General features: G+C 39.1%; 1 protein-coding gene across 3 annotated transcripts in view; it reads right to left on the reverse strand.

Moving 5' to 3' along the window:
• The window catches only part of SNX29 (sorting nexin 29), a 669,987-nt gene extending 649,480 nt beyond the window's left edge, over positions 1 to 20,507 (reverse strand). For 2 of the 3 annotated variants that reach the window (XM_077141762.1, XM_077141765.1), the window contains exon 1: positions 20,384 to 20,490. In XM_077141762.1, the coding sequence (XP_076997877.1) occupies positions 20,384 to 20,390 (7 nt within the window). In that variant the 5' untranslated portion in view covers positions 20,391 to 20,490. Of the gene's footprint in view, positions 1 to 20,383 lie in introns of all 3 variants that reach the window. The other variant, XM_077141767.1, reaches the window with a different exon arrangement.
• Between the last annotated feature and the right edge of the window lie 1,933 nt (positions 20,508 to 22,440).

Raw genomic sequence — 22,440 nt, forward strand, 5'->3', positions numbered from 1 at the left:
ATATCCAACAAATTAGACTTCAAATGTAAAACAGTTAAAAGAGACAAAGAAGGACACTATATACTATTAAAAGGAACAATTAAGCAAGAAGACATAACAATCATAAATATTTACGCACCGAACCAGAATGCCCCAAAATACGTGAGGAATACACTGCAAACACTGAAGAGGGAAATAGACACATATACCATAATAGTTGGAGACTTCAATTCACCACTCTCATCAATGGACAGAACATCTACACAGAGGATCAATAAAGAAATAGAGAACCTGAATATTACTATAAATGAACTTGACTTAACAGACATTTATAGGACATTACATCCCACAACAGCAGGATACACCTTTTTTTCAAGTGCTCATGGATCATTCTCAAAGATAGACCATATGCTGGGTCACAAAGCAAGTCTTAACAAATTTAAAAATATTGAAATCATACACAACACTTTCTCGGATCATAAAGGAATGAAGTTGGAAATCAATAATAGGCGGAGGGCCAGAAAATTCATAAATACATGGAGGCTCAACAACACACTCTTAAACAACAAGTGGGTCAAAGAAGAAATTGCAAGAGAAATTAGTAAATACCTAGAGGCAAATGAAAATGAAGATACAACATATCAAAACTTATGGGACGCAGCAAAGGCAGTGCTAAGAGGGAAATTTATTGCCCTAAATGCCTTTATCAGAAAAGAAGAAAAGGCAAAAATGCAGGAATTAACTGTCCACTTGGAAGAACTGGAGAAAGAACAGCAAACTAATCCCAAAGCAAGCAAAAGGAAAGAAATAACAAAGGTTAGAGCAGAAATAAATGAAATTGAAAACATGAAAACAATAGAGAAAATCAATAAGACCAGAAGTTGGTTCTATGAGAAAATCAACAAGATTGATGGGCCCTTAGCAAGATTGACAAAAAGAAGAAGAGAGAGGATGCAAATAAATAAGATTAGAAATGAAAGAGGAGACATAACTACTGACCTCACAGAAATAAAGGAGGTAATAACAGGATACTATGAACAACTTTACGCTAATAAATACAACAATTTAGAAGAAATGGACAGGTTCCTGGAAAGACAGGAACAACCAACTTTGACTCAAGAAGAAATAGACGACCTCAACAAACCAATCACAAGTAAAGAGATTGAATTAGTTATTCAAAACCTCCCTAAAAAGAAAAGTCCAGGACCAGACGGCTTCACATGTGAATTTTATCAAACATTCCAGAAAGAATTAGTACCTACTCTCCTCAAACTCTTCAACATAATCGAAGTGGAGGGAAAACTACCTAATTCATTCTATGAAGCCAACATCACCCTCATACCAAAACCAGGCAAAGATATTACAAAAAAAGAAAACTACAGACCAATCTCTCTAATGAATACAGATGCAAAAATCCTCAATAAAATTCTAGCAAATCGTATCCAACAACACATTAAAAGAATTATACATCATGACCAAGTAGGATTCATCCCAGGTATGCAAGGATGGTTCAACATAAGAAAATCAATTAATGTAATACACCATATCAACAAATCAAAGCAGAAAAATCACATGATCATCTCAATTGATGCAGAGAAGGCATTTGACAAGATTCAACATCCTTTCCTGCTGAAAACACTTCAAAAGATAGGAATACAAGGGAACTTCCTTAAAATGATAGAGGGAATATATGAAAAACCCACAGCTAATATCATCCTCAATGGGGAAAAATTGAAAACTTTCCCCCTAAGATCAGGAACAAGACAAGGATGTCCACTATCACCACTATTATTCAACATTGTGTTGGAAGTTCTAGCCAGAGCAATTAGGCAAGAAAAAGAAAGACAAGGCATCAAAATTGGAAAGGAAGAAGTAAAACTATCACTGTTTGCAGACGATATGATACTATATGTAGAAAACCCAGAAAAATCCACAACAAAATTACTAGAGCTAATAAATGAGTACAGCAAAGTAGCAGGCTACAAGATCAACATTCAAAAATCTGTAGCTTTTCTATACACTAGTAATGAGCAAGCTGAGGCGGAAATCAAGAAACGAATCCCATTTACAATCGCAACTAAAAGAATAAAATACCTAGGAATAAATTTAACCAAAGAGACAAAAAACCTATATAAAGAAAACTACAAAAAACTGTTAAAAGAAATCACAGAAGACCTAAATAGATGGAAGGGCATACCGTGTTCATGGATTGGAAGACTAAATATAGTTAAGATGTCAATCCTACCTAAATTGATTTACAGATTCAATGCAATACCAATCAAAATCCCAACAACTTATTTTTCAGAAATAGAAAAACCAATAAGCAAATTTATCTGGAAGGGCAGGGTGCCCCGAATTGCTAAAAACATCTTGAGGAAAAAAAACGAAGCTGGAGGTCTCGCACTGCCTGACTTTAAGGCATACTATGAAGCCACAGTGGTCAAAACAGCATGGTATTGGCATAAAGATAGATATATCGACCAATGGAATCGAATAGAGTGCTCAGATATAGACCCTCTCATCTATGGACATTTGATCTTTGATAAGGCAGTCAAGCCAACTCACCTGGGACTGAGCAGTCTCTTCAATAAATGGTGCCTAGAGAACTGGATATCCATATGCAAAAGAATGAAAAAAGACCCATCTCTCACACCCTATACAAAAGTTAACTCAAAATGGATCAAAGATCTAAACATTAGGTCTAAGACCATAAAACAGATAGAGGAAAATGTTGGGAGATATCTTATGGATCTTACAACTGGAGGTGGTTTTATGGACCTTAAACCTAAAGCAAGAACACTGAAGAAGGAAATAAATAAATGGGAGCTCCTCAAAATTAAACACTTTTGTGTATCAGAGAACTTCATCAAGAAAGTAGAAAGACAGCCTACACAATGGGAGACAATATTTGGAAACGACATATCAGATAAAGGTCTAGTATCCAGAATTTATAAAGAGATTATTCAACTCAACAACAAAAAGACAGCCAACCCAATTACAAAATGGGAAAAAGACTTAAACAGACACCTACCAGAAGAAGAAATACGGATGGCCAAGAGGCACATGAAGAGATGCTCAATGTCCCTGGCCATTAGAGAAATGCAAATCAAAACCACAATGAGATATCATCTCACACCCACCAGAATGGCCATTATCAACAAAACAGAAAATGACAAGTGCTGGAGAGGATGCAGAGAAAAAGGCACACTTATCCACTGTTGGTGGGAATGTCAAAGGGTGCAACCACTGTGGAAGACAGTTTGGCGGTTCCTCAAAAAGCTGAATATAGAATTGCCATACGACCCAGCAATACCATTGCTAGGTATCTACTCAAAGGACTTAAGGGCAAAGACACAAACGGACATTTGCACACCAATGTTTATAGCAGCGTTGTTTGCAATTGCAAAGAGATGGAAACAGCCAAAATCTCCATCAACAGAAGAGTGGCTAAACAAACTGTGGTATATACATACGATGGAATATTATGCAGCTTTAAGACAAGATAAACTTATGAACCATGTAATAACATGGATGGACCTAGAGAATATTATGCTGAGTGAATCCAGCCAAAAACTAAAGGACAAATACTGTATGGTCCCACTGATGTGAACAGACATTCGAGAATAAACTTGAAATATGTCATTGGTAACAGAGTTCAGCAGGAGTTAGAAACAGGGTAAGACAATGGGTAATTGAAGCTGAAGGGATACAGACTGTGCAACAGGACTAGATACAAAAACTCAAAAATGGACAGCACAATAATACCTAATTGTAAAGTAATCATGTTAAAATACTGAATGAAGCTGCATCTGAGCTATAGGGTTTTTTTTGTTTTTGTTTGCTTGTTGGTTTGTTTGTTGTTGTTGTTTTTTACTATTACTACTACTTTTATTTCTTTTCTTTATATTAACATTTTATATCTTTTTCTGTTGTGTTGCTAGTTCCTCTAAACCGATGCAAATGTACTAAGAAACAATGATCATGCATCTATGTGATGATGTTAAGAATTACTGAGTGCATATGTAGAATGGTATGATTTCTAAATGTTGTGTTAATTTCTTTTTTTTTTTTTCCGTTAATAAAAAATAAAAATAAAAAAATAAAAAAAAATAAAAAATAAAAAATAAAAAAAAAAAAAAAACCTCCCAAAAAAGAAAAGCCCAGGGCCAGAGGACTTCACAGGGGATTTTTACCAAACATTCCAAGAATTAACACCAATTGTGCTCAAACTTCTCTAAAATTTGAACAGGAGGGAACGCTCTTTCACTTATTCTATGGTGGTATCATCTTCATACCAAAGACAAATAAAGATACTATAGGAAAAGAGAATTACAGACCAACATTCCTTATGTAAATATATGCAAAAAGCCTCAACAAAATATGAGCAAACTGAATCCAACAGCAGAATAAAAGAATTATATACCATAATCAAGTGGGATTTATAGAAAATCAATTGATGCAACACACCACATTAATAGAACAAAGAGGGGGAAAAAACACATGATCTTCTCTATTGACACTAAAAGGCACTTGACAAAATCCAGCACCTCTTCTTGATAAAACAATAAGACAACCAGAAACAGAAGGAAACTTCTTCAACATGATAAACAATATATATGAAAAACACAGCTATCATCAAACTCAATGTGGAAAGACTAAAAGCTTTTCCCTCTAAGATCAGAAACAATACAAGGATGCACACTGTCACCACTATTATTCAACACTGTACTCTGGAAGCTCTAGCCAGAGCAATTAGGCAAGAAAAATAAATAAAAGTCATCCAAATTGGAAATGAAGAAGTACAACTTTCCCTATTTGAAGATGACATGACACAATATAAAGCAAATTCTGAAAAATCCACAACAAAGCTATTAAAGCTAATAAACAGATCCAGCAATGAGGCAAGGTAGAAGACCAACACACAAAAATCAGTAGTGTTTCTATACAATATTAAGGAACACTCTAAAGAGGAAATCCAGAAAAAAATCCATTTACAACAGTAAATAAAAGAATTAAAAATCTAAGAATAAATCTAAGTAAGGATGTAAAGAACATGTACATAGAAAACTACAAAGCATTGCAAAAAAAAAAAAATCAAAGACCTAAATAAGGGGAAGGACATCTTTAATTAATGGATTGGAAGACTAAATATTAAGAAGAAAATTTTACCCAAGGTGATTTATGCATCCAATGCAATCCCAATCAAAACTTCAACAGCTTTCTTTGCAGAAATGGAAGAACCAATAATCAACTTTATATGGAAGGATAAGGGCCCCAAAAAGCCAAAAACACTTTGAAAAAGAAGAATGAATTTGTACTACTCACAATTCCCAATTTTAAAATGTATTACAAAAGTTTACAATTAATCAAAACAGCATGGTACTGGCAAAAGAACAGACATATAGACCAATGGAATCAAATCAAGAGTTCAGAAATAAATTACATCTACAGCCAAGTGATTTTTGACAAGGGTGCCAACTCATCTCATAGGGAAAGAATAGTCTCTTCAACAAATGATGCTAGGAAAACTGGATCTTTATATGTAAAAGAATGAAACAGGACTGCTACCTCACAACCATTATAAAAATTAATTCAAAATGATCAAAGATCTAAATATAAGAACCAAGAGTACAAAACTCCTAGAAGAAAATATACGGAAACATCTTCAGGGCTTTGTGCTAAGCAACAGTCTCTTAAACTTTACACCAGAAACATAAGCAGCATAATAAAAATAAATATATAAATATTTATAATAAATAGAACTTCATCAAAAGTAAAAATTTTTGTACATCAAAGGACTTCATTGTAAAAGTTAAATGTCAACCTACAAAATGGAAGAAAATACTTGGAAACCACATTTAAATAAGAGTTTAATATCCAGAATACATAAAGAAGTCCTACAACTTAACAGCAAAAAGACAACCCAAAAATAAATAAATAAAAAAGACAACCCAATTTAAAAATGAGTAAAAGAGGGAAGGCAACAGTGCTCAGTGGCAGAGTTCTCATCTGCCATGTGTGAGACCGGGGTTTGATTCCTGGTGCCATGCCCATGTAAAAAAAGAAAAAAAGTTTAAAAAAAATAATAATAATGAGCAAAACACTCATTTTGCTCTTTTGCAAATGTCTCAAAAGAAGATACACAAATGGCCAAAAAGCACATGAAAAGATACTCAATATCATTAGCCATTAGGAAAATGCAAATCAAAACCACAATGAGTTACCATTTCATACACATTAGAATGTCTACTATTAAAGAATAATAATAATAACAATAAGTGTGGGAGAGGATGTAAAGAAACGAGAATACTCACTCACTGTTGTTGGGAATGTAAAATAGTGCAGTTTTTTTATAACTGGAAGACAGTTTCACAGCTCCTCAGAAATCTAAATATAGATTACCACATGACCTGGAAATCCCACTACTCAGTATATACCTAAAAGAATTGAAAGCAGGGACTTGAGGAGATATTCGCATACTTTGCTCAAAGAGGCATTACTCACAATTGCCAAGAGGTGGGGGCAATCTTAGAGTTCACCAATAGATAAATGGGTAAACAAAATGTGGTATATATACACACAATGAAATATAATTCAGCCATAAAAGGAGCAGAATTCTGATACATGGGACAACATGGATGAACCCTAAAGACATCATGTTGAGTGAAATAAGCCAGACACAAAAGGGCAAATATTATGTGGTCTCCCTAATATGAAACAATGAGAATAAGCAAATTCATAAAATCAGAAAATAAGAATATAGGTTTCCAGGGACCGGGGTAGGGTAGTGAACAGAGTTAATGCTTATTTGGTACAGTGTTTGTGTTTGGGATGATGAAATAGTTTAGGTAACGTATGGTGGTAGTGGTGGTAACATAACATTGTGATTATGATTAACACCACTGAATTATATATTTAAATGTAGTTAAAAGGGGAAATTTTAGGTTGTATATACATTACTAGAACAAAACCAAAAATAAAAATAAAAAAAACACAGGCCTATACAACTCAAACAGTAAACCCTAATGTTAACTATGCACTACAGTGAATAGTATAATTATAATAATATTGTCTCATAAATTGTAATAGAGATACCACTCTAGTGCAAAGCGTTAATAATAGGAAAAACTTGAAGAAGTGATGGGTGAAAGTGGGAACTCTGTATCAAAAAGCAGGTGAAAAAAAAAAAAAAAAGGTTTATAAACCACCCCCAGCCATAGTTTGCCAACCACTGCCCTACTAGAAATAGCCAAAAAGCAGGGTAGTTATATGTTAAATCAAATAGTGTTTATGTTTCTAAACAACCCTACATTTAGGCCGTTACATGTCAGGTTTTCCCACAGGCTGGAGACCATGTTCACTTCACATTCCCCAACACTTACCCAAGACGCCACACAAAGCCTTGTAGAGGACAGATATATCAACCACTTGTGTCAAACAGGATGAAATACTGGCACAACAGAACTTCTACTCTGTTACACTTGTAGGGGTCTGAATGGTTGACCTTACTGGCCAGTGATGAGTATAGTGTTGCTGCTATTTTGCATATGTGTATTTTACTTCCCACAACAAAATCCACAACCACTCCAAATAAAGTAGTAGAAAGAAGGCAGAAGTAAAGGAAGGAAGTTGGAGTAGGGGGAAAGCAGAAAGGAGTTGACCCCTCCGATGCCTACAGGGTCAGGAAATGAGCGAGGAGGGGCTGAAGGCAGGTAAAAGAGCAAGGGATAGACTGTGAACTAAAACAGACGCCCCTCTTGAGATGGCAGCTCTACTCAGCTCCAATTGGCACCCTACAGCAGTGACAGGCCAGTGTTGCCCAATTTCCTGGTTCTACAAAAGAAGCTGGAAATCCAGATTTTCATGTCAATTAGTTGGCATCTAATTACACTTTTCAGTATACTCTTTTTTCCAGCCAAGTCTTCATGAGACAAATATAACACACCTAGAGGTCAGATCTGCCACCAACTTGCCATTTTACACATTTAACATTCACACCTACCCATGAAGAGAATGCTGGCAGCTGCAATGTAACAGACAGAAGGACTGAGACTTGGTGACACTGAGTGACCTGCCCAAAGAACAGCTCAGAGGTGACAGACATTTAAGCTCATGCCTCACACCTTTCACAAGACCAATCTACCTCTTTGCATGGCCCAACTCCAGCACAGAAAAGGTGTTCCCTCTCCAAAGTGCCACCAAAGAAGAACCAACCATCCTATGGTTAGCTCAAGGGTTACCGTCTCTGAGAAACCTGCCTGCTGAAAGCTCTCCATGAGCACAACAAACTGCTCTGTAAACATGCTCCCTCCAGCCACGTCACACTCTGATAGGTATAATCCCCACCAGAGAAAGGATTGTGGGAAATCATAACTTGCTCCCAGTCCCTACCCTGGGTGATGAGCCCTCTCAGGGAAGGAAGCAAGCCTTCCTGAACCCTAGCTTCAGAAGGAACTCAACAACTGTTGAAGAAGACCCCATGAATTGGGGTTCAATTCCCCAAGTGGCTTCTTTAAGCAAAGAGAAGCACAAAAAGCTAACACAGAATTACGACATGACTCGGAAATCCCACTACTAAGCATACACCCAAAAGAATCTAAAGCACAAACCCAAACAAATACTTGTATGCTGCTGCTCACAATAGCCAAGTATCTGTCCATCAACAGATGAACGGATAAACAACGGGTGATATATTAATACAATAAAAATACTATTCAGCCATGAAAAGAAATAAAATTCTGATACATGCTACAATGTAGATGAACCTGAAAAACATTATACTAAGTGAAATAAGGCAGAAATAAAAAGGACAAAATTATATGATTCCATTTATATGAATATCTAGAATAGATAAATTCATAGAGACAAAAAGATTACAAGGTACCAGGAACAAGGCTGAGGAAGGAGAATGAGGAGTTACTGCTTAAGTGGTACAGAATTTCTGTTCGGGGTGATAAACAGCTTTTGGAAATGGATGGTGCCGATGGTAACACAATATTGTAAGTATAATTAATATCACTGAACTGTATACTTAAAAATGGTTAAAATGACAAATCCTATGCTATATTTATGCTATCAGAATAAGAATAAATAAATGTTGTAGGGGGTTTTTTCCGTGTTTTTTTTTTAATGAAGAGGACCCGAGCGCAAGGATCCAGCAACAGCCACATGCCTCCAACGAAATGCTGTGGCTTCGTCTTCTCATGCATTAGCACATACAGACATAAAATGGACAAACACCCTTCCCCAAAGTCAGGGCACTGGTTCCAAGTATCATTGAGCAAAGTGGCACAGCTGAGCCAGGACACAGACTATCAGCCACCACACAATGGGAAGAGGTAGACTCAGCTTCCAGACAGATGGGCTCAGGTCATTCAAGTAGGCTTGTGATGCCTAGATCAGACTGACTCATAAATGGGAAAAGAGTCAACAACTGACTCATAAATGGAAAAAGAATGGAGACCATCAATTTATTCTAGAACAGGAGCAGTCAAACTCTTTTGGTAAAGGGCCAAAGAGTATTTGAGGCTCTGTAGGCCTTAAGGTCTCTGTTGCAAATACTCACTTTGCTGGTGTAGCCGTGAAATCAGCCATAGACAATACATAAATGAATGAGCATGGCTGTATGCCAATAAAACCTCATTTAAAAAAAAGCAGCCACACGCCTGTTTGTCAACTCCTGCACTAGTAAAGAAAACACTAAAATGGAATTGTACAAATATTTTGAAGAGAAAGTGTATCTTCCCTCCATGTTGAAGAAATGCAAATTATATATACCAAATTAACCAAGACATGATACCATTATAGAACTATTAAGTTAACCAAAAAAACTTTAAAATAAAGTCCTCCAAACAAATAAAGCCATGATAAAACAGGTACATACCACTGGTAACAATATGTTGGTACTGAAAGTTCTGAAAGTAATATGGCTGTGCATACCAAAGCTACAGAAATATCAAAAGACGTTTCTGACACCTTGGAAATTAATGTAAGAAGGAATAAGAGAAATGAGAAAAGGAGCAAACAGCTATTTTCCAGGTACTGAGTAAGGTACTGTGCATTCATTACTTGCTTCCATTTTCTGATGAGACAATTAAGAGTCAAAAACTTTAATAATCTGCCCAAGGGAATTAAATCCATGATTGTCTGAATCCAAAGCTTTATCCATTACAGCAGTGATTGTCTGAAGATAAAGTCATGGGCACAAAAATTTTTACTGTAGTGTTCTCCTAGAACAGGGGTCAGCAAAACACAGTTTGTGAGCCAAATCCAGCTGCAGCCTGTTTCTGTGAATAAAGTTTTATTGGAACACGGCCTTTCATTTACAGAACACCTGCAGCTGCTTTCATATGACAGCAGCCGAGCTGAGCAGTTGGGACATAGATCACGCAACCCACAAAGCCAAAAATATTTACTCTCTGGACCTTTACAAAAGACATTTGCCAATACCATCCTAGAACATCATCAATGAAATTTACTTTCTTTTCTTTTCCTACAATGGGAGGTTAAATAAGAATGGAACACCAATTTGGTGGAATGTTATACGGTCATTTTTTCTTAACTATGACGAGAAGGAACATGGATAAATGCTATGTCAGTGTAAATATTAATTCAAATTGAGACTCAATACAATTATATAAAATGCATACACTTTGAACAAAGAAAGAAATTGAATACCTAAAAATCTAAATATTTAATGTGCTACAAGGGTGCATATTATAGCTATATTCTGTTTTTCACAACAGTCTTTAATGTCATTTTGGTTTTTGGCTTTGTTTTTCTTTGTTCTTTTACACAGGAGGAGGAAAAAGCAGGGCAGACAATTGCAAGGAAAAGCTTGATGCAAATGGTGAAGGTTCCTCTTGTAGGAAGCCAGGGAGCTCACACTGGCAGAGTACTGCCCCAGGGAAGGGAGGAAACACTTTCATCAGGCTTCCAAAGAGCTCCAGGATGACAAGCAAAGGTCAGAGCCCACAAGGGTCCTCCCTCACCCTCTAGGCATCAAACTGCTATAGCACCACCACTACCACTCCCAGCCCTGCTCCTCCCACAACCCTTCCCACCCCTTTCAACTGAGGAGCAGTAACCCAGAGACACCCTCCCCTTGCTCAGATCTCACCTTCCTGCTGAGGCCTTCCCCAACCACCCAATTAAAAATTACCACAGCCCTCTAGTCTTCAGTTCTTCCTCAACCCAGACAATTAAGTACAGCAGATTATCCTCGGGCTCTGCACAGGGCACAGGGCACAGGACCCGAGTCTCAGCAATGAACTCAAGGATGATCCGTGTGGCAAGCCGGAGCCCTGCAAGTCAGCCTCAGAACATTTGCTGGAGCTATACAAAAAAAGCCTGCTCTTTATGCAGGTATTGTTACGTTGCAGGATGTGACCCAAAGAGCTTCTGTTGGCCGTCTTGCCTCTAAGAAGGAGAGACTACCTCAGGATGAAGATAACAAAGGTAAGTAGAGTTGAGAACTGAACAGAAATACTTCTGATGACTCTCCAAACCCCTCAATCCAGCCAAGTCTGAAGCCAGCCAAATACCTAGACTCCTTCATTACAAGACGCCATAAATTCCCTTTTTGCTGAAATCAGTTTGATCAACCTCCGTCACTTGGAATTGGAGAGTCTTGGCTAAGACACTCATCACTCCAACAAAATCTTTTTTGGTATGGTTATTCAATGTACTTCAATAGACATCAATGGTACAACCCTTTGCTAAGTGATAGCGTATGCACCAAATTGCCACTGGATAAGTATTTGCTGAATGGTGAACCCTGAGTTTCTGGCCAAGCACTGCTACCACTGGAGCATTTTAAACTAGCACGATCACTCTATTACAAAAAGGAATCAAGAGGGACTTCCAGAGAAGATGGCGGCTTAGTAAGACGCGCGGGTCTTAGTTCCTCCTCCAGAACAGCAACTAAAGAAACAGAAACAATACGAAACAGCTCCCGGAGCCACGACAGAGACCAAAAAGACAGCGTACCCCATTCTGGAACGGCTGGATGGGCAGGGAGAATCCGCTGCGGTGAGATACCCGAGGGGCGCACGTTTTCCCGGCCGGGGCGGCTGGCGACTGGGGTCCCCTCCACGCACATGGCTCCCCGGTCTGACTGGGAACGTTGGATAGCGGGGCCCTCCCGCCACGCTTGGCGTCTCGGGCAATTTGGACCGGCACTCCCCAAAGCCGCGGCGGCCGGCGACCCCCACCTCCACGCGCAGTTTCCCGGGCCGACTGCGAGATTCGGATTGGCAAGTTAAAGGAGCCACAGCATCTTTTACTGGTGGGACCTGCAGACAGACGAGCACCACGAGCGCCACCTACTGGGCAGGAAAAGAAAAACAGAGCCCAGAGATTTCACAGAAAAACCTTTCAACCAGCCAGGTCCCACATCCAGGGAAATCTGATCAAATGCCCAGACACCAGCAGAAAATAATGGATGACACTCGGAAAATTGAAGATATGGCCCAGTCAAAGGAACAAACCAATAGTTCAAATGAGATACAGGAGCTGAGACAACTAATGCTGAATATACGAACAGAAATGGAAAAACTCTTCAAAAACCAAATCAATAAATTGAGGGAGGACATGAAGAAGACATGGGCTGAACAAAAAGAAGAAATAGAAAATCTGAAAAAACAAATCGCAGAACTTATGGGAGTGAAGGACAAAGAAGAAAAAATGGAAAAAACAATGGATACCTACAATGGTAGATCTAAAGAGACAGAAGCTACAATTAGTGAACTGGAGGATGGAACATCTGAATTCCAAAAAGAAACAGAAACTATAGGGAAAAGAATGGAAAAACTTGAGCAGGGGATCAGGGAACTGAATGACAATATGAAGCGCACAAATATACGTGTTGTGGGTGTCCCAGAAGGAGAAGAGAAGGGAAAAGGAGGAGAAAAACTAATGGAAGAAATTATCACTGAAAATTTCCCAACTCTTATGAAAGACCTAAATTTACAGATCCAAGAAGTGCAGCGCACCCCAAAGAGAATAGACCCAAATAGGCGTTCTCCAAGACACTTACTAGTTAGAATGCCAGAGGTCAAAGAGAAAGAGAGGATCTTGAAAGCAGCAAGAGAAAAACAATCTGTCACATACAAGGGAAACCCAATAAGACTATGTGTAGATTTCTCAGTAGAAACCATGGAAGCTAGAAGACAGTGGGATGATATATTTAAATTACTAAAAGAGAAAAACTGCCAACCAAGACTTCTATATCCAGCAAAATTGTCCTTCAAAAATGAAGGAGAAATTAAAACATTTATAGACAAAAAGTCACTGAGAGAATTTGTGACCAAGAGACCAGCTCTGCAAGAAATACTAAAGGGAGCACTAGAGTCAGATATGAAAAGACAGAAGAGAGAGGTATGGAGTAAAGTGTAGAAAGAAGGAAAATCAGATATGATATATATAATACAAAAGTCAAAATGGTAGAGGAAAATATTATCCAAACAGTAATAACACTAAAAGTTAATGGACTGAATTTCCCAATCAAAAGACATAGAATGGCAGAATGGATTACGACCCAGCAATACCACTGCTAGGTATCTACTCAAAGGACTTAAGGGCAAAGACACAGACGGACATTTGCACACCAGTGTTTATAGCAGCATTATCTACAATTGCAAAGAGATGGAAACAGCCAAAACGTCCATCAACAGACGAGTGGCTAAACAAACTGTGGCGTATACCTACGATGGAATATTATGCAGCTTTAAGACAGACTAAACTTATGAAGCATGTAATAACATGGATGGACCTAGAGAACATTATGCTGAGTGAGTCTAGCCAAAAATTAAAGGACAAATACTTTATGGTCCCACTGATGTGAACCGACATTCGAGAATCAGCTTGGAATATATCATTGGTAACAGAGACCAGCAGGAGTTAGAAACAGGGTAAGATAATGAGTAATTGGAGCTGAAGGGATACAGACTGTGCAACAGGACTAGATACAAAAACTCAAAAATGGACAGCACAATAATACCTAAGTGTAATGTAACTATGTTGGAACACTGAATGAAGCTGCACCTAAAATATAGTTTTTTGTTTGTTTGTTTGTATCTTTTGTTTTTGTTTTTTTCTTTTTCCTTTTTTATATATATATTTTTTATTAGTATTATTATTTTAATTCTCTTCTCTATATTAACATTCTATATCTTTTTCTGCTGTTTTGCTAGTTCTTTTCCTAAATCGATGCAAATGTACTAAGAAATGATGGTCATACGTCTATGTGATGATACTAAGAATTACTGAGTGCATGTGTAGAATGGAATGATTTCTAAATGTTGTGTTAATTTCTTTTCTTTTTTTTTGATTAATAAAAAAAAATTTTTTTTTAAAAAAAGAAGAAATAATCTAAGAGAAGGAAAACTACCTTGCACAAAAATATTCACTGCATCACCATCTAGAATAGAAAAAAAGGGGGTGGGAAGAGACAACCTACATTTCTACAAGTTGAGCCAATAGTTTAAAAATTATGCTACATGCAAAACGATAGAATGCTGATGGATTATGCAGTTCATACAAGTGATCAATATGAAGACCATGTTGCACTGAGATAAAGTTTTATCCTGAAATGTTAAAGGCGAAAGCAGAAAGTATATTTATACATAATAATAAAATTCCTTCAGCCTATATCATCAGTGTTTCTCAATCTCTTTTTTCATTATCTTCCCCCTAAGAAGCCTTTTTATATTTTTTTCCTAATTGTCCCCTATATGAACTTTTATTTTAATTTTTTTCTTAGAGCAATTGTAGGTTTACCGAAAAAAACATGTAAAAAGTAGTTTCCATATAATCCTTTCTCAAATACCAGTTTTCCTTATTTCCATGAAATTTTAATACCACAGATATGTTGTACATCTGTTTAAGTATTACATGCATATCTCACGTTTTTCTCCCCCTGGAGAAGCAATTCTTCCCCCACTGATAGCACCCCCATGGAAAATCCACAGCCTGTGTATAAACAAGACAGTAGCAGGCTGGAAAGTGCTTTATTTGGAATTATGTTCACATAATTCACACTGACACAATTTGAGGAAGTCCATAAAATCTTGGATTTTAGTTCCAAATTTTAAAAGCTCTAAGAACTCACCTTCCTACTGGTTACTCAGGCTAAATCACACATCAAGGAAGCAAAGGAGGATCAAATGTCAGTGGAATTTAGTCAACTGCTACTTGCAAACACAGGTGATCAAAGGTTTGCTGACAATGGAACACTTATTTCTGGCATTCTGCCATAATAGGTCAACCTAGTGCTTTCATTAGGAAAAAAAAAATCTGATATCATCACTTTTTTCTGCTTTGAATGAAAACCACAAATATTCTTTTTCCATTTGGTCATTTCAGCTGATTCTTCTTACAAGTAGAAGCTGGAGATGGCCACGTAGGTGCTAAAGAGAAAAACTATGGCCTTCAACACTCAAGAAAAGTAAGAAAAAGCTGCAAGATGTACATAAATACCAAGCAAGAAACAGCTGTAAATTACCCAACCAGACCAAAATGCTGGTACATCACACCCTTAGAGATCATCTGTTGCACAAATTGTTTGACCTTTCAGACTTCCTACCCTTGGTGTGGGGATTCAGTGTCTGTCTAACCCTAAAGGATCCTTAACAGAATAATTACTGATGGAAATGAACATCAAGAACCTTTAAATACAAAGTCATAGAATAAACAATACTTAAGAATAATACTGACTCTCCGGCTCTACAATTTCTACTTTCTCAGTAAGAGCAAACGCATTATCTGGAGATCAGAATTCCTTAGCTTGCAGAGGCTGGCAAACAAGTATTCCTACCTACTGGACTGTTGAAAAAAAAATAAGACAAATTATTACTGATAAAGCTGAGCACCCTCTAAGCACTACAACCCTGAGACAACCACCCACGCTTGTCAGACAGGTAAATGTGTTCCCTTCTACCCACGTGTGTGAATCCATAAACACTGTTTTGTGCGTATGTCATAATCTGCATTGAAGCATATATATTTTTCACAATCTGCAATTATTTTCCGTGCAGTTTTAAATCTGTTGTCTCCCCTACTGAGTAAGTTCTACAATGTCAGAAAACATACTTTGCTCTTTACTGCCTTGACCCCAGGGCCATTTCTAGTGCCTATCTCAGGGATTGTAGAATATATCTTTATTGGGTGGATGAATAAAAGGTCTACATCAATGAGAAAAGGTCCATATCACTGAGGATTTTATACCCAGCCCAAGGGGTTTCAATCTTATGCATAATTTCTTCCTTAGGGAAGGAATCACAAGGTCAGATTAGCCTGTTGGAACTAGTTCACTGATGGTCAATTTAAGGGAAAAGAAAGACTAGAGTCTAGGAAACCAATTAAGAAATGATTCAGTGGAACAAGGAATGGAGTAACAGCAGTTGTATACATTGCAATTATAATTCTTCACTTTGCTTTTTTTACAGAGCATTAATGTTGTTGAGATATGACCATTTCAATGTGTAGAAATCCATTTTATTCCTTTTAACACCTTTGAAGTTTTCCATCATGTGACTATAACATATTTATCTGCTCCCATACTAATGGTTATTTGGGTTGTTTCTGGCCTCCTGATACCCATTTATCTTGTATATGCATTAATGAGGGCCATTCCAGTTCCTGGTTATTTGCACTTATGTACTTTAGCCTTGAACCCATCTGACCTCTGACTCAACTCATTTTGAATTTAAAAAAAAAAAACCACAACAGACTCTAATTATCAATTTTTAGGATATACAGGAAACAAACAAACATGTTAAGCCATATCAATAGGAAGTAATCAACAAAATTCCATAACGAACCCTTACAGGATAAACGACTATGAAACCTTCAACAAAATTGCAAGGGGTTAAGAAAGAGAGCTAAAGTTTAAAAAGCACTTATCTTTGTGCTTCAAAGAAGACCATCAAGAAAGAGAAAGGACAGCCCACAGAATGGGAGAAAATTTTTGAAAATCACATACCCAATAAGGGACTTAAACCCAGAATATATAAAGAATTCTTACAGCTCAATAATAAAAAGTCAAATAATCCAAAGGGCCTGAACAGACATTCCTTCAAAGAAGATAGAAAAATAGCCACATGAAAGATACTCAACATCATTGAAATGCAAATCAAAACCACAGTACCACTTCACACGCCCTAGCGGCTACAATCAAAAAGGCAGATAAAAACAAGTGCTGGCGAAGACATGCAAAAATTAGAACACTCAAACATTGCTGATGGGATGGTTAAATGGTCCAGCCTCTACAGAAAACAGTCAGGCAGTTCCTTAACTGTTCCTTAACTCTTAAACAGAGTTCCACATGACCCAATAATCCCATTCCTAGGTATACAGCCAAGAGAAATGAAAACACATATCCATGCAAAAACTTATACACAAATGTTGAGAGCAGCATTATTTACTAGCTAGCCAAAAAGTGGAAACATCTCAAATGCCCATCAATGGATGAACGGATAAACCCAATGTGGTACGTATCTATACAATGAAACATTATTCAGTCATAAAAAAGAAATAAAGTACTGATACATGCTACAACATGGACAAACCTTGAAAACATTATGCTTTTGTCAGACACAAAAAGCCGTATGAACGATTCCATTTGGATGAAATGTCCAAAATAGTCAAATCCATAAAACAGAAAGTAGACTAGTTGTTTAGGACTGGGGAGAAGGAGAGAATGGAGAGTGATTGTGAATGGGTATAGGGGTTTCTTTCAGGGATGATAAATTTTATAAAATTGATTACTGTGTTGTACAATGCTGTTAATACACTAAAAATCACTGAAGTGTTAAAAAAAAAAAAGAGAGAGAGACTTAAAAGATATAACCAACTTGTAATACTCAAACTTTATTTACATCCTAAGTTTAAAAAATAAACAAAATAAAATTATAAGCCAATCATGGAAATTTGAAACTTGACAGGATATTTAATGATATTAAAGAATTACTGTTAATTTCTATAGGTATGATAGTGGAATTTAATTATGATTTTTTTTAATTTTAAATCTATCTTAAACACATACTGAAATATTTACAGGTAAAATGATATGGTCTCTTGAGATGTACATCAAAATAATGGGGGGAGTTCATGGGGATATAGATGAGATTCTCATCAGCTGGTAAATGTTGAAACAATGTGGTAGGTATATGGGGGTTCATAATATTATTCTTTCTACTATGTGATATTTTAAATTTTCTATTAAAAAAATGATGAAAAGAGAGGAAATATTTCCATGTCACATTATTTATTGTCTGACAATTGTCAGTCCTACAGGTGGGAACACTAGCTTTCAACTACATTCTCAAGAAACTACTGAAAATACCTTGGACTTCCCCTTCTTTAGCAATCACTTTCTCTGCCTCAACGACAATCTTTCTAAAAGAAAGCTTTCATTCTTAACGCTTTCTCCCATAAAGCCATTTGTTGCTTTCCTTTTGTAATTTGTTTGGTCCCAGACCTAATGATTAACTAAAAATAAAACTTAAAAACTTCCTTAGTTTTGATACTAACTTGCTCCTTTAAAGATAAGCTGATCAATGTCCCTTGGCTTTTGATTTCACTTGCTCTGGTGAGAAAGGCAGAAGATAGAGTGGCGCGGAACTATGTTTGTGGTAAAGACACCATGGTCACTTCAAAAAGGAGACCCTTTCAAGGAGGCCAGCCCCAGCCCTTGTTCCAGACCTAAGCCAAGAAACAACCCCACCTCCACTCCACTGAGCCCTGGAGAAACGACAATAGAGCATACCACGGAGAGACAGACACAGCACCAATAACTTTAGCTGAGTGACGTCATTCCATCATTACAAGAAGCCTGGAATGTAAGTATTATTATTTTTCCCCAATCTGTGAGACTTTCAGAGAGGTCCACAACTTGATTTAAATTACATAGTCTGTATGTGACAGAGCCAGGATTTGAACCCAAACTGTCTGGCTCCAGGGCTTGCACTTATACCGGGTTATATTTCTCCTGGGGGAAAGCCAACTCATCACATTTTTGTCATGTTATCACTAATATTCAAGATTCAGGAAACAATAATTAGGCAAAAAAAATCCTCACTTTGACAACAAAAGACGGACTAACTCCCTGGAACCCGCCCCACCCCCACCCCCAAATCCCATCCTTAGGACCATAATTTTCACAAATCCTGATCTTGAAAAAATAAAATCCACAGAGCATAAAGCAAAAATTTTAAGTGAAGAGTATTCTCTTCACCTTGCCCCTCTCCCTCCCGAAATTCCTCAGTGGAAAGCTGGAGCAGAGGGGGCTGGTGGCAGGGATTCTTCAGAAGCAATTCCACAGTGAGGGAAAAGCAGGCCATAGGAGGCTAGGTGAGTCCTCATAAGCAAATCCAGACCCAAGAGTGGCAGGAAAGACAGTCACGAGTGAACTGAGATGCTTCCCTGAGTCACTCCCATCTCCATATAAACACCCAGGAATGACTTAGCACCCAAACACCAATAGGATTCCTCAGAGGGAAAAGGCTGTGAAGTAATCAAGAGTCTAGGGACAAACTTTAGAAACACGAAAGACGAATGGTCTGTGGACTCCCACCTCCCTACCTCTCCCAGCCTCCCCATCAGACCCATCCCTCTCCCTTGGGCGGGAGGGAGCAGGGCAGAATGCCAGGAGTGAAACGGCTAACTGCAGATGGACTCAGCATTGGGCAAGATGGGAAGGGTTGCAAGACAGGACAAGAAAGAGTTTACATGAGCCAGAAAAAGAAATGAAAGGGGTTAGAATGTGAAGGAAGAACTCATGGGTAAGAACCAAGGACCAGAGAGGGAAGCAGAACAGTAACTGGGAACTGGTGACTGGAACATTGAAGCATTGTGGAGGACAGAGAACAAGGGGCCAAAAACGACCTTCGGACAAAAGGGTTGGCACACAGAGGTTCCTATGAGGAATGGAAGCTACTGGGACATGGGAATTCAAGGGTGAGAAACTAAAAATGTCTAGAGATGCTCTTCAACAGTGTGGAAATTAAGAGTGACTGGAGACAAGGGGCCTGGGTAGTGGGAATGACTAGGGAAGAAGGGGACAGAGGGTTGGGACTGGAACTCAGGGGGTCGAGGAACTAGGGGGGACTGAGAACTGGGGGGCTAGTGACTGGGCAGGGGGGCTGGAGGACTGGAAGAGACTGGGGGACCCGGGGTCTACGGGCTGTTTGCAGCTGATATTCAACTGTCAGAAGGAACAGAAATGCCTAGATTCGGGAAGTGAGAGAACTGGAGGCCACCACGGGCCAAGACCTAGGCGTCCCGGTGGCCAGGGTCAGGAAGATGGGAGCGCTGGGCGGGAGGACCCCGGGGGCCGGAGTGAGCAGCTGGAGCGGCGGGAGCCGGGGCGACCGGGGCGGGTGACAGCGGCGGGGCCGCCACTCACCGCTCATGGTGCCGCTCCCCGGACCGGTGCCTGCGCCGTCCCGCCGCCAGTGCTGCCACAGCCGCCACAGCCGCCACTGCCAGTGCCGCGGAGCTGCAGACAGGCCGGGAGATAGCGCGCCCGCCCCGCCCCGCCCCGCCCCGCCCCGGAAGTAGAGCTCCGCCGCCCCAGCCCCGCCCTCCGACCCGGATCGAAAACACCGAGGCGCGCGCGGTCGAGCCGAGAGTAGGGGTAGGTGCGCGGCGGCCACGGCTGGGGGTTTCGGGGTCTAGCGGGGACCCGGCGGGGGGGCTGTGCCCTTCCTCAAGTCCCCTAGTGCCTCGGGCCGCCTCCTCGCCCTCCTGGGGCTCACTCGTCTGTCAGTGAACTAGGTCACGAGTTTTGAGACCACATCGTTCGGGAGGTGAAAGAAAAGCTGAGAAGGAAAAGTAAAAGAAAGTATCGGGCCAGGTTGTGGGGGCTGGAAAGATGGGTGGCCCCGAGGGGTCTCTCGGAAGAGGCGACTTCTCAATTGAGACCTGTATGAGGAGAGGCAGCCGGCCGGGGAAGATCCGCTGGAAGGGAGTTCCCAGAAGAAAGAGCAGGTGCCAAGGCCCTGAGTGGAGAGACTGACCAGAGAGAGAGAGGGTGAGAGCCAAAAGACTGAAGAAGAGGGCAGAGGACCGGACAGTTAGGGCCTTACAGGCCGTGGTAGGGAGTTTGGACTTTTATTCCCGAACTCTAGTGGAAAGCCACTGCAAAGAGTTAAACGGGGTAGTGAAACCTGAATTCGGTTTAAGGCAATCACTCTTCATGTGTTGGGAATGAATTGTAGTTGAGCAGGGTGAAGCAGCAGCTGGGCAGGGGGCTATAGCAATTGTTCAAGCAAGAGAATGGTGTTTGGTAGTGGCAGTGGAGATGGACAAGATGGACCTGAATATAGACGCGCGTGTTTTACGTGCACAACTACTTTGTGAAGTCCAGATTATTGTCCCATTTTACAGATGGGAAAGAGGAAACCCAGAAACCTGGGGAGTTTTTTTCCCAACTTGTTTTGCCAGCAAACAATTTTAAAATGAATTTTAAAATCCACTTTACACTACAACCCGGTATACATATTGATACATATAAATAGATGTTTAACAAAAATAATTGTGTGTAATGTATTCATTTCTATTTTCTTTTTCTTTTTCTTTTTTTTTTTTTAATGCTGACTGATACTCAATTGATCCGCTCATGGGTCTTGAGCCAGTTAAAAAAATTGAGTTGAGGACCAAGCCCTACTAGAAAATGGAGCCAGAATTCCAGCCCAGTTTTGGGTGAATCCACAGCCCCACACTCTTCCTACTGCGTTGCCTCTCAACACGCAATTCCACTCTTGAAAGTTTACCTTTAAGGAACCGAATAAGCAGCAAAAAGCTCTTTGGAGAAGGAAGCTCTGCAGCATTGTTTATAATAGTGAAAAAGTGGGAAGCGCCTAAAGCTAAACCAATCATGGCCCATCACAAGGGAACTCTTGCAGAGGTTAAACATGCTAATTATGAAGATGATGAAGAAATGCCAGTGATGATACATACAGTGAAAAAACCTGATGCAAAATGGTCTGTACACCAAGATATCAATTGTGTCAAAATACAGCCATGAAATAAGGACTAAGAGGATACAAAAATTAGAATTCCTGTGTTGGGGTGGTATATTGATTTCCTTTTTTACAAAATGATATTTTGTAAAAGTTTGTTATTCCAGTTAATGAATAAACTGTCGTACTCTCCCGCTAGAAAGCCTAGGTTAGGTCTGACCACCTCTGCAACTTTGACCAGGCACAGTGTACCTGCTTCATGGAGTTCCCAGGGTACCTTCTCAGAGTACCCGAGACAATTTCTTCATAGCACTTGAGGCAGGTTGAGTTACTGAATTAGTAATTTGTGCTTTTCCTCCCCACATTTTCTACCATCAACCAAATCAGTCAAAGAAAATACATTAAGTACTGTAATTCCTTCTTCCCAGAATTTTTTCCTAGAGGACCAACAATCGAAAAGTCCAAAGTCAGCAACTCTGCTGGGCTTTTGGAAAATCTA

Source organism: Tamandua tetradactyla, chromosome 23 (assembly GCF_023851605.1).
Source record: "Tamandua tetradactyla isolate mTamTet1 chromosome 23, mTamTet1.pri, whole genome shotgun sequence".
Lineage (NCBI taxonomy): Eukaryota > Metazoa > Chordata > Mammalia > Pilosa > Myrmecophagidae > Tamandua > Tamandua tetradactyla.